Here is an 11,704-nt window from a genome sequence, read left to right on the forward strand (position 1 = left end):
TTCTCTGGAGAAGCCTCGGAAGCCCGGACCCTAACAGCTTGCTGCATGCAGACTCGCTCTGAGTGAACAAGATTTTAGTGACTGACCTGCTACCGTGGAAATAACGTTGGGTATAACCCTTTCACCCCAAGAATGTTTTGATGTCATTTTCTTTGGTCACACTGAATCCATAGTGATCAATGGGTTGAAACCCATCGGCAAGACAATGAAAATCTAAGGATACTTCCTGGGCAGAACACGTTAGGCAGACACTTTTTGGCACAGTTAAGAAACCTTAGTTACAAGAGGGCAGAGGTACTTCTGAATATGGTACAGATTCTGCATTTGGACTTGACTTTCAGCCCATCCCCTTGAGTGTTGAAGTCCAATTTGGGGAAGGATGGCTCCAGAGTCTGTGCTTTCCTCTGCCACAGACCTTTGGTTTTAAAAAAGGTGGAGGAGATACTACAAAACAGATTTGCCATTTTTTCTTTTCTCAGGTAAGGTCATTTACAAACATAGTTGCTTCATCTCACCCCTTTTCCTGTTTCTTCATCACTCACTCCCTGCCTCTAGTTTTTTCCCACACACAGTTGCACAGTGTTTTTAACCCCATGTTTGTATTCTTAATTGTAGCAGTAAGGAGTGGGTCAGCTACAGGTTTGGGAAAAGGAAACAGAAGCATGCAGAGGAGCAGTCATGCAGGCTGAGAGTGAGGTCTACCATTGCAAAAAAGGTCCAGGAGGGCAGTGGCTTTGTCTTGTTTTCCACCAGGGAAAATGGAAGTTCCTATGACCAGGATCCTCACCTGACCCTAAACTACTTGATGAGGTAATTGGCCTACCGCATAGGCACATGCTTACACATGTGTTGGCAACGAGCCATTATTGTCAGTTTTAGAGTGCCACCCAGTGCCCTGTCCCAAGGCAAAGAAAGGAGAAAGATTGTGGACTTGCCAGCGGCAGATGGCATTCTAGCACTTGACCTGCTGCCATGAGAATAAAGCTTGGTTTAAATCCTTTTACCCACAACGTTATGTTATTTGATCTCAGGAGTCCAGAGTGAACTTGCCTGTGGGCGATCCCCCTCAGGCGAGACAGCAGCATCTCCTCCCATCCTGAAAACAGGGCCTAGAATACTGCAGGTACTCAATAAATGTTCATTGAATTAATGAATACCATGTAGGCAATATATATCCAGGTTTGCTGTAACACACTGCCAGTAATAATGTAGGAGTAGTTATTGCTCTTATTGGCAGTAATGACATTTTATAAATCATCACAGATTAAAGCTCTGCAGAAATAAAAGGAAAAAAACTAGTTGATCCTGTATCATCCTCACCCAACCATTACTATACTTTTGTTATTCTTTTCCATGTACTATAATATGAATTCAAAATATATATACAATCAGAAAATTTTGTGTATGGAATATGGAACTTATTTTAAAAAAGATCTATCTTTTACCAATACGATATCACTAAAAACAAATTTAGATGATGTCACCTAAGCATGTCTGAAATAACCTTTGATAACCTATGTCAGTACAACAAAGCGTGTGTTGTAACTCATATAAGACTTCCTGGTCGTAAGACATGCCTTCTCTTGCTGGATCCTACTGTAAGGGTTTCAGTGCTTCATTTGTAAATTGAGAGGATTCGGGTTCCATAATCTCAAAGGTCTTCTTAAAGTCTGAATTTTGAACCCTTAAAAAGATTTTTTATGTTTTCTTAAAGTAGTTTATAGGTATAATGTTTATATATTTGTAATGGAAACAATGTTAATGTACTAGCAAGAATGGATTTATTTGGGAATAGCAGAGATTTGCAATCTGGGATTGCAAGCTACAGCAAAGCTAACGGCATGTCCAGAGAACGAAGGAGAGGAACACTCTTTTGCAAAGGAAAATGGCAGTTGGGAGGCCTATTCTAAGCAAAAAGTCCATTGGAGTGAACTTGGAGTTCATGTGTCATGGCTTCTCTGTGGTTCAGTTGTGACAGTCTCTCGTTGGCTGAGCTGATGAGGGGAGGCAAAAGGTGAAAAACTTTTTTTTCCTGCTGGGCAGTAAAGTAGTTAAAACAGTGTGGCCACTCTTCCTGTAGGGTCTGAGATTTAAGAGGAGTGGTAGGTGTGAGACCTTCCCCTGCAGGCCTCCTGACACTATGTTGGTGAGGTTTCCCTTAATTATCACAATGTATTTAAGTTTATGCATTTATGTAATACCAAATGTTAATTAGGATATAAGAGCTTCTACCATGCAGAAATAGATTTTAGAAATTTACATAAAAGACCATTTTTAATTTTTCAGGACTATTTTTTTACCAAGAGGAACTACCGTGAATAGTTTCACTTACCAAATAGGCTGATTATTAGTAATTTAAAGTCCCAAGGGTATATCCTTATAAACCAACGAAACAAATTCAAAACAAAGTGACAACTAGCTAAGAGTAATCAAAGGGACAGACAGGTTAAAACATTAATTCATTAGTGCAGAAATGGGATGAAGAAATTCGATCATTATGCTCCTGTACAGAGAAGAATAATCAGGACATCCTTCCTTGAAGAATTAAGGATCAACCCTATAGCCCACTTCTAAGGACCAAACCACCACTTCTTCTGGAATTTAACTTGGCAGTGTGATGATTACATCAATTTAGGTATAATCTTTCTTTTGGAGGTAACAGAATTGCCTTGAAGTTTAATCTCCGGTGCCACCTTCCCCAAGGAGGTTAGACTGACAGGATGAGGAAGGTTTAAAGCGAGCCTCCAGAGGTGGAAAAATCCATATGCTTTGAGATCGTTTCTGTTCAAACTTTAAATAGCCTAAACTCTTCACAAAAGAAACAGAAATAATCGAAGTATACTAGACCTAATTATCAGTTAGAAAACTGATGCTGAATTCGGATTAGTAGCCACAACTCCAGGATTTCTTATGTAGTTCAGGAAAGAAAGAATAGGAGGTTGTGTACCTCGGACTGCGCGCGTTTTCCTGCACCAAACTCCGAGGAGTTCATAGGCACAGTGTTAACCACATTAATAAGCAAGATCACCCCATTAGACTGCAAAATTCATATATATAAAACGACTTTCCCACCGCGTGTCGCCATAAGGGGGTGGTCCCTGCCGCCACCCTCGGCGCCTCGTCTCTGGCGTCGGGATGTCACGGCCCCGCCCCGCCCTCCAAAATCTGCCCCGACGGTCGGTTCCCCGAGCTCACCGCGGTCTACTGCCGCCCCCTGCTGGGCCCCTTGCGTCGGGCTACTGAGGGCGGCCGCACGGCTGACGGGGGCGCAAGGGACGTCACCTCTGTGCGACGTCACTGCTGCGTAACCCGGCGTTTGTCTTCTTCACTTCCGTTCCTCGGTTCCGCTGCTGACCTCAGTGGCGGAAGTAAAACCGCCTACCGCCAATAGGTACAGTTCAGGCTGAGGTCGTGGGTTCGTTGGCAGTGTGCCGTTTCCTTCTGGAAGCCTGTCTGGGTGACTGCAGTGTATAGCGGAGTACCATTCAATCTCAGCTCTTTGCAGAGCTGTCCTTGGGGGAGGAAGAGGGGTGGGAAGAACCCGTGGAATGGAACCCGTGGAATTACCGCGATTTTGAATTAAAAAAGACCTGGGTTCCAACCTTCTTCAGCTAGATAAGACAAGCTTGTAAAGAAGCTCGGCGCTTTTCCCTATTTCGTAATTATATTGATAAAGTCTACCTTTAGGTTGTGGGGTTTGTGAAACGTTTAATTTTCTTTTTTGGTTTCACAAATGAGTCCTCATTCCGCTACCTTTTCCCCTAATAGGCGAGTATTTGCTGTTTTCTTTTCAGTATACTTCAGAGAGATGCTTAATATGCAAGAGGCTATGCATCTCGCGAGAACATTAGCTGGGATCGATCTTATGTATTAGGAAATCCTGACAATATTTTGCGCCCCCCGCCCTTTTATTTTTTTTGCCATTTCTAGGGACAGCTTTTTTCCAGCTTTTCTGGAGGACTACAAAGTCCTCTTCCCTTAAGACAAATGAGGTGAGAAATGCATCGCTGTAAAGATCTCCAAACTTAGCTTGTATTGCCTGTTAAGAAGTCCAGTTGGAATGTACACTGGTGCCAGTGATTAGCTATTTGCATTGAAAGTCCCTTTATCAGGTGACTTGTTAATCAAAAAGTAAATACCCTTTTACTCCTTAGAGCTCACAAGTTACAAGTACAGAGATTTTTAGTGCATTTGTTAACTTTGGACTTTGACATTTGATATGATGGTTTTGATTAATTAAAAAGACAGATTTGAAGTACAGATTGTATTTGAAAGACATTGAAATTATAGAATATTTTTGAAATTTGTGGACAGAGGCAGTTGATACTTCTTACATAAGATTGCAAATATTCACCTTGCAAGATATTATAGGAGTGTTTCGAATGGGGATCATGTGCTAAGACAGTAAAATCTTGATATTTTCCAGGTGTGATTTTTTTTGTTGAAAACTAGAAAATCAATGAAGGTGACATATTTTCCGTTACTTTTTTGTACCTCTAGGCCAATGTAATTTTTAAATTTCTTGTCTATTCGCAAAGCAGCACATATTCATTAAATAATATCACAATATTTTAGAAATATTTCCCAACCTCTGCTAATGTCTGAGAGAGAACTAACATTCCATTTTTTGCCCTTTATGTATGAATGTCCTGTTCCCTTTACATACATGGTATTATGGTATCCATACTGTTATGCGTTTCCCACTTGAAAAATCTTGCACATCTTTCTGTTGTGTTAAATCTGCCTTTTTAAAAAAAATCAGGCTGTATAATATTATATTCCATAAATGTGTCACAGTTTATCATCACTCTACTGGTGGCTATTTTTGTTTCTTTTTTGCAATAGCAAATAATGGTATGATGGTCATCCCTTTTCATAATAAATGTGTAGTTTGTCATTTCGTTTCCTTTGGATCATCTCCAAGAAGTGGAAATGCTGGGTTAAAGGATATGATGAGTGGTGTCAAATTTCCTTGCAACAGTGGTATTTGATAATTTCTCCCATTTTCTCCTATGCACACCAAGACTTGATATTAGTTACCATTGTTTTTAGGCTTAGGTGAGACCACTCACCACTTTTTTGGGAGTCACTTCATCGCATTTATAGTATTATCAAAACCAAATTTTAGTTGTCACTTATAAGTCCAGTTTAACTCTTTTCTCCTATATAAATAGAATATTTAGTTGTAGATTCCTGACTAATAAGTTATAAAAGAAATGATTCACTTCAACATGACATTATTCAGTTAAAGATTTGTAGGAAGATAGTATTTGAACAGGACCTTTTGCTATACGGACAGGTATCAGGATGATGAGCCTTTCTGAAAGACAGAATAGCTTATATAAAGGCAGGGAGAAAAGAATGGACAATAATGTTTAGAATCAGAGGTTTTAGAGGCAATAGTGCCTGTTTTTGAGGTTGTGTAACAGAAAAGATAGCTAGAAGGGTAGTTGGAACTGTATGGTGAGAGCTTTGAAGGTCAGTCTGAAGATTATGCTTCTAGGGAAGAACTTTAGAAGTCTTTAATCAGAAAATAAGGGATATACCACATCTTTGTTTCACAAATATACTATGGTGGCAGTTTGGAGTGATAGGCAAGTTAGGTGACTGTTGTAACCTGTGTGAGAGAATAACAGTAGAGAAGTTGCATTTCAGAGATACTGAGGTGACTAAATTGACATGATTCAGCAAGTGGATCCTGGAAGAGGAAGAAAGCACAGCTCACCTTTAGATGTTTGTTATGAGTGGCTATGAGGATACTGATAGTGATTCCATTAATCAGAGGAAGGCTGCTTCTGGGGAAGGAAGGAATGCTCTGTTTGGTTTTAGACATGTTGATTTGTGTGAAAGATGTTTCCATGGAGAGTGAATTATACACAAAGACATGAAATCCATCTATGACAGATTTAGGAGAAACTTTAATAGATTTATTATTCTTTTGTTAAGAAATTTGGCATATGAAGAGGTTAACATGGAAAATATATAAAGACTTATATGCTTCAACACCAAAAAAAGCCCGATTAAAAAGTAGGCAGAGGGCAGGATGGCCAGTTTGACGATATTAATTCTTCCTAGCCAAGAGCATTGGATGAGTTTCAATTTGTTAGTGTCCTCTTTTATTTCTCTTAAGAGTGTCTTGTAGTTTTCAGGGTATAGGTCTTTCACTTCCTTGGTTAGGTTTATTCCTAGGTATTTTATTCTTTTTGGTGCAGTTGTGAATGAAACTGTTTTCCTGATTTCTCTTTATATTAGTTCATTGTTAGTGTATAGGAAAGCCACAGATTTCTGTGTGCTAATTTTGTATCCTGCAACTTTGCTGAATTCCGGTATTAGTTCTAGTAGTTTTGGAGTGGATTCTTTAGGGTTTTTTATGTACAATATCATGTCATCTGCAAATAGTGACAGTTTGACTTCTTCTTTACCAATCTGGATTCCTTGTATTTCTTTGTTTTGTTCTAATTGCCATGTCTAGGACCTCCAGTACTATGTTGAATAACAGTGGGGAGAGTGGGCACCTGTCTTCTTCCCAATCTCAGAGGAAAAGCTTTCAGCTTCTCACTGTTCAGTATGATGTTGGCTGTGGGTTTATCATATATGGCCTTTATTATGTTGAGGTATTTGCCCTCTATGCCCATTTTGTTGAGAGTTTAGATATGGTACATATACACAATGGAATATTATTCAGCCATAAGAATAAAACAAATCCTACCATTTGCAACAACATGGGTGGAGCTAGAGGGTATTATGCTCAGTGAAATAAGCCAGGCAGAGAAAGACAAGTACCAAATGATTTCACTCATATGTGGAGTATAAGAACAAAGAAAAACTGAAGAAACAAAACAGTAGCAGAATCACAGAACCCAAGAATGGACTAACAGTTACCAAAAGGAAAGGGACTGGGGAGGATGTATGGGAAGGAAGGGATAAGGGCGGGGAAAAAGAAAGCGGGCATTACGATTAGCATGTATAATGTCGGTGGGGGGTGTGCCATGGGGAGAGCTGTACAATACAGAGAAGACAAGTAGTGATTCTACAGCCTCTTACTACACTGATGGACAGTGACTGTAATGGGGTTTGTGGGGGGGACTTGGTAAAGCGGGGAGCCTAGTAAACATAATGTTCTTCATGTAATTGTAGATTAATAACAACAACAACAACAACAACAAAAAAAAGGCAGAGATTCTGAACACATTTTTCCAAAGAAGAAATATAGATCATCAACAGGCACCAACATGAAAAGATGCTTCACATCACTAATCACCAGGGAAATGTAAGGCAAAATCACAATGAGGTATCACCTCACACCAGTTGACAAGAAATAAATGCTGGCAAGGATGTGAAGAAAAGGGAACCCTCTTACACTCTTGGTGGGAATGTAAATCGCTGCAGCTGCTATAGAAAAACAGTATGGAGGGTTCTCAAAAAACTAAAACAGAAATATCATATGACCCACTAACTGCACTTCTTGGAATTTTCTGAAGAAAACAAAATCTCTGATTCAGAAAGATATATGCACCACTATGTTTATTGAGGCATTATTTACAATAGCCAAGATACAGAATTAACCTAAATGTCCATCAATAGATGAGTGGATAAAGAAGATGTGGTGCATATACACAGTGGAATATTATTCAGCCATTAAAAAGAAAAATCCTTCCATTTGCAATAACAGGGACCTAGACGGTATTAGGCTAAGTGAAATAAGCTAGGTGGAGAAAGACAAATACCATATGATTTCACTAATTTGTGGAATGTAAAAACAAAACAAAATGAACAAAATAGCTATAGACTCACAGACACTGAAAAGTGACTGGTGGTTACCATGGGGGAGGGGTTTGAGTAGGTGCCTGCGAAGTTAAAAGGGCACAGAAATTCTCAATCATAATATAAGTTGGTCAAGGGGATGGAAGTGCAGCGTAGAGAATATAGCCAATGATTCTCTAACATCTTTCTATGTTGATGGTAACTACATTATTTGGGGTGAGGATTTAATAATGTGTATAACTATTGAACAAATGTGTTGTATACTTGAAACCAGTATATTGTATATCATACACTTCAATGAAAAACATACTTAAAAAAAGAGATTTGGCATATATTTTCACTTTTAGTCTGTCATCAGAATTTCTTTTGAACTTTCTGTGGCTTGTGCTACAGATCTGTTTGTCATGGTGCTAATAATCTCAAGGAAGTTTGTAGTCTAGAGTAGTGGTCTTCATATTTTTTGATTATCCTCTCATAAAGCTTTGTATGTGTATCTCAAATACATATATATATTCATTTACTGATTATACATGCCTTATGATATATTGAATGCATTGTAAAATACATATGAAAAGTGGAAATTTTAAAAGGCTAAGACAAAAATAAATAGGAGTTCTACTATTTTCTTCTTGTATCCCACTGGATCATCTTGCACTCTGAAAGCATGAGTCTAATCAACAGCTGTTAGTATTCTGTCCCATTTTCCAGTAGAGGTCACCCTTGAGCACCTGGAAGACAACAGATTGTTGAGCTGTGGGAGGAAGACCCTTTATTCTTTAGTTCAAAGGAGGATCTTATTTTTAAATTTCTAAATTCATGTATTTTTGGAAGGGTATGTAGTTACAGAGTAGTATGTACTATTACAGAAAAGTGAAGAATAGTCAACTCAGAGAATAGGGCAATCTAAAATGTGCTGTAGTTGTTGAATATTTATTTTGTGAGTCTCTTCCATTTTTGTTCGATTGTTATTCGATTCTATACTTTTGGAATTTTTTCCCAATTCTTTGAAGATTTATGTAGATTATCTGAGCTATAGGATTTTTCCCAGCCTCTAGGATAATCTAAATTCTTGTTAAATTGGAGTAATTAAAAGGATAAAAGGATAGACAGGGAGGCTTCTTTAATATTGACTTTGAAGTATACCAAGCCCAGAGATTAGTGGTGAGTTGGAGCCTCTAGCTCTGTTTTCTATTTTATGCTTATTAGGAGAGGGGAGAATGGAAATGCCTCCTTTAAGTGAGAAGACCACATTGTAAGTAATTAGAAGTCAAGAACTAAGTTTGTCGCTGCTGTATAGTATGAAAAAGAGAAAGTACAGTTAAAGTATGTATATGTTGTATGACTCAGTTCACAAATAGTTTAGGAATGTAAATCATCTGACAAGTTGAAAACAGCAGAAAGTTTTTTTGTTGCTTGCCTCATAAAATATTTCTTATGAATGGAGATACTCATTTTAATAGTGACCTATGATTAACATCATATGTAAATTCATACATTTTGTGCTCCATTTCTAAATGATCAGGAAAATGAGTTATCAAGTTTTTAGTCACTTGCTTGAAATTATGTATGTTATGAAACATGCAGAGAACCCTGGGTTAATCTTTTGTGGTGTGGTAGGGTGGAGAAGAATGGTAAAGTGACCTTTTAATTTTATGTGCTACCTGTCCTCACAGTTACACATGTGTTGTGCTATGTGGATTAAATATCCCAATTATGTTATTTTGAAAGTGAAATTGGTTTGGAGTTGTTGGGTTACAACCAAGGGGACAGTAGGGTAAATTGAGTGAGATGGAGTTTAGGATTAGGAGTTGTTGACCAGATGTTTATATAACTAAGAATTAAGGCTCTATGATAGTATGGTTTAAAGAGTACCATGATCTAGAAAGAGATGTTTAAGGTGGAAATTGGGTAGTCTGAAGTGTTAGTTTTCAGGGCTAGATTTAGAGTTTGGTGACCAGAAAGGACTAAGGCAAGGTCAAAGATCTGAGAAATTAGAAGACAAGGCAGAACTGAGAGCATCAGTGGAAAAAGCCAAAGGTTTGGAAACCAGGAAGGTAAAGCAGAGATGGAGAGGGGCAACTGGTTCTGGGTAGCCAAAAAGGCAAAGCCAAATAAAAAGGACAAAAGATGAACAGGAATAATTCTGGAGCAGTGGTGATACCATATACTGCTTCTCTTCGTGTTAAGAGTGGAAGTAGCCCTTGGCCCACAGATAATCAGAAGCAGTGAACTAGGGAGTGGGAGTGCGGTGGCTGGATTGTTATCGTAGCACCAAGAGATACTGGTATTTTCTTATAGAAATGACTGTGATGCTTATAAAATTATAATATGGTGGTCTAGCTGTTTAACACTTGCATTTTCATAATACTATATATGTTGTTTTACACAGCATTCCAAAAGGTTTGGGCTACCTGAACACTAGGGCCCTCTTGTGTACAAGAAGTAATTTTCTCTTTGGTTCAAGATGTTGAATGACACTATTTACAGCAGAAATCCTCTTTATATCAATTACATTTAGGCTTTTGGTGTGAAGTGTGGTAGTGCAGACAGTGAGTTTTAAGAATGAAGAACTACTGAAGTACATGCTCACCATGGGAGTAGATATTGACATGGCAAAGAAAAGACAGCCTGGAGTTTTTAATGGGACAAGTACTAGGGAGCAGTATGTGAAGATGTCCCTTCTGTCTGAAGGAGCTAGCAAAAAAATGATTGCTAGGATCATGTCAAGATATCCACGAGCCATAACACACACCTGAAAGTCTTTCAAAATGGTGGGATCTGTGGAGAAGAGTTGTGACATCACCCTGAAATTGTCAGTATTTTGAAACATTCTCCTGACTCCTTTGTTTGGTTCAATAACAAACTAAACTTAGAGAATAATATAAAGTTCCTCTACTCAGTTCCTCCTTTACTCAGTTGGATTGACCCTTAAAGTGCCTTGTGGATTGTTGACCAATGCCCCATGTTCCTTCTCCTACAGTCTTGATCTGAATAAGCAGATGATTGAACTTTTCGAGGGAGTCTCTTTGTCATGACTTGACAATGAACCCCCAGATTTTGTCAAGAAAATACTTAAAAAAAATCCTTACATCTTAATTCAGAGCACCAAATGGGTAAAAATTAACACTGAGTTTTTATAGTCAACTTTCAACTTGAACAATGAGGAGCTGCTCGTTCTGATAGGTGGTCCAGGAGCTGAACTCGCAGACCTTTCCAATGACTATGTCAGAAGAAGCTACACAAGTATCAAAGAGAAGCTGTTTTCTCTTGGGTGTAGTAAAGAAGAGGTACAGAAGCATATTTTGAGTTATCCAGATAGGATCTTCTTGGGAAAGAAAAAGTTTAACAATAAAATAGACTGCCTCGTAGAGGAAAAAATTAGCATGTCACAAATAATTGAAAATCTAAGGATTTTCAATTCAAGCATAAATACTTTTAAAAGTTGAATCAAAGAACTAGTAAAAGCTGGGTATAACTTTAGTACTTCAAACCTGGCTCTTTTTATCTCAAGTCAAAAAAGATAAAACTGAACTGAGAAAGTTAAACATTGGATAGAACATTGTTCTGGGGAATTAAAAAAGTCCATCTTATAATGTAGGAATATCATTTCATTTTGAATTTGGGCCTTTCAAACGGAGATGTTTGATTTCTTAACCATGTATATACATATATAATGACCCTTTGGATATTTTGTTTAGAAAGGTTCATAAAAACTCATGGTCAGTATGGTCAAGTATAGTCTTCCCAGTGATCTTTTCTCTAGTTTGAATTAATAAAACACCTGATTATTTGATATAGGCTGTGGATGCTGTGTGCCAAAACAACAATGTATAGAAAGAAAGTACAAAATAAGCTTTTTTGGGTTTCTGTTCAGATTAAAAACTTGACAGATTCATTTAGATAGTTGTATTTCCTCTGATGGTTTTGATGGAAACATTTC

The 11,704-nt window shown here is 38.1% G+C and overlaps 1 protein-coding gene across 1 annotated transcript; it reads left to right on the forward strand.

Moving 5' to 3' along the window:
• The first annotated feature begins 678 nt into the window (after nucleotides 1–678).
• On the forward strand, nucleotides 679–11,340 carry MTERF1 (mitochondrial transcription termination factor 1). The gene is given in 11 exon segments (XM_073240000.1): nucleotides 679–691; nucleotides 1,032–1,123; nucleotides 3,089–3,304; nucleotides 3,931–3,992; nucleotides 10,154–10,281; nucleotides 10,284–10,317; nucleotides 10,319–10,510; nucleotides 10,512–10,568; nucleotides 10,570–10,654; nucleotides 10,656–11,290; nucleotides 11,292–11,340. Coding segments are annotated over 11 exon segments (1,563 nt in total).
• The last annotated feature ends 364 nt before the right edge of the window (nucleotides 11,341–11,704 follow it).

Source organism: Manis javanica, chromosome 6, assembly GCF_040802235.1.
Source record: "Manis javanica isolate MJ-LG chromosome 6, MJ_LKY, whole genome shotgun sequence".
In the NCBI taxonomy this organism is placed as follows: Eukaryota; Metazoa; Chordata; class Mammalia; order Pholidota; family Manidae; genus Manis; species Manis javanica.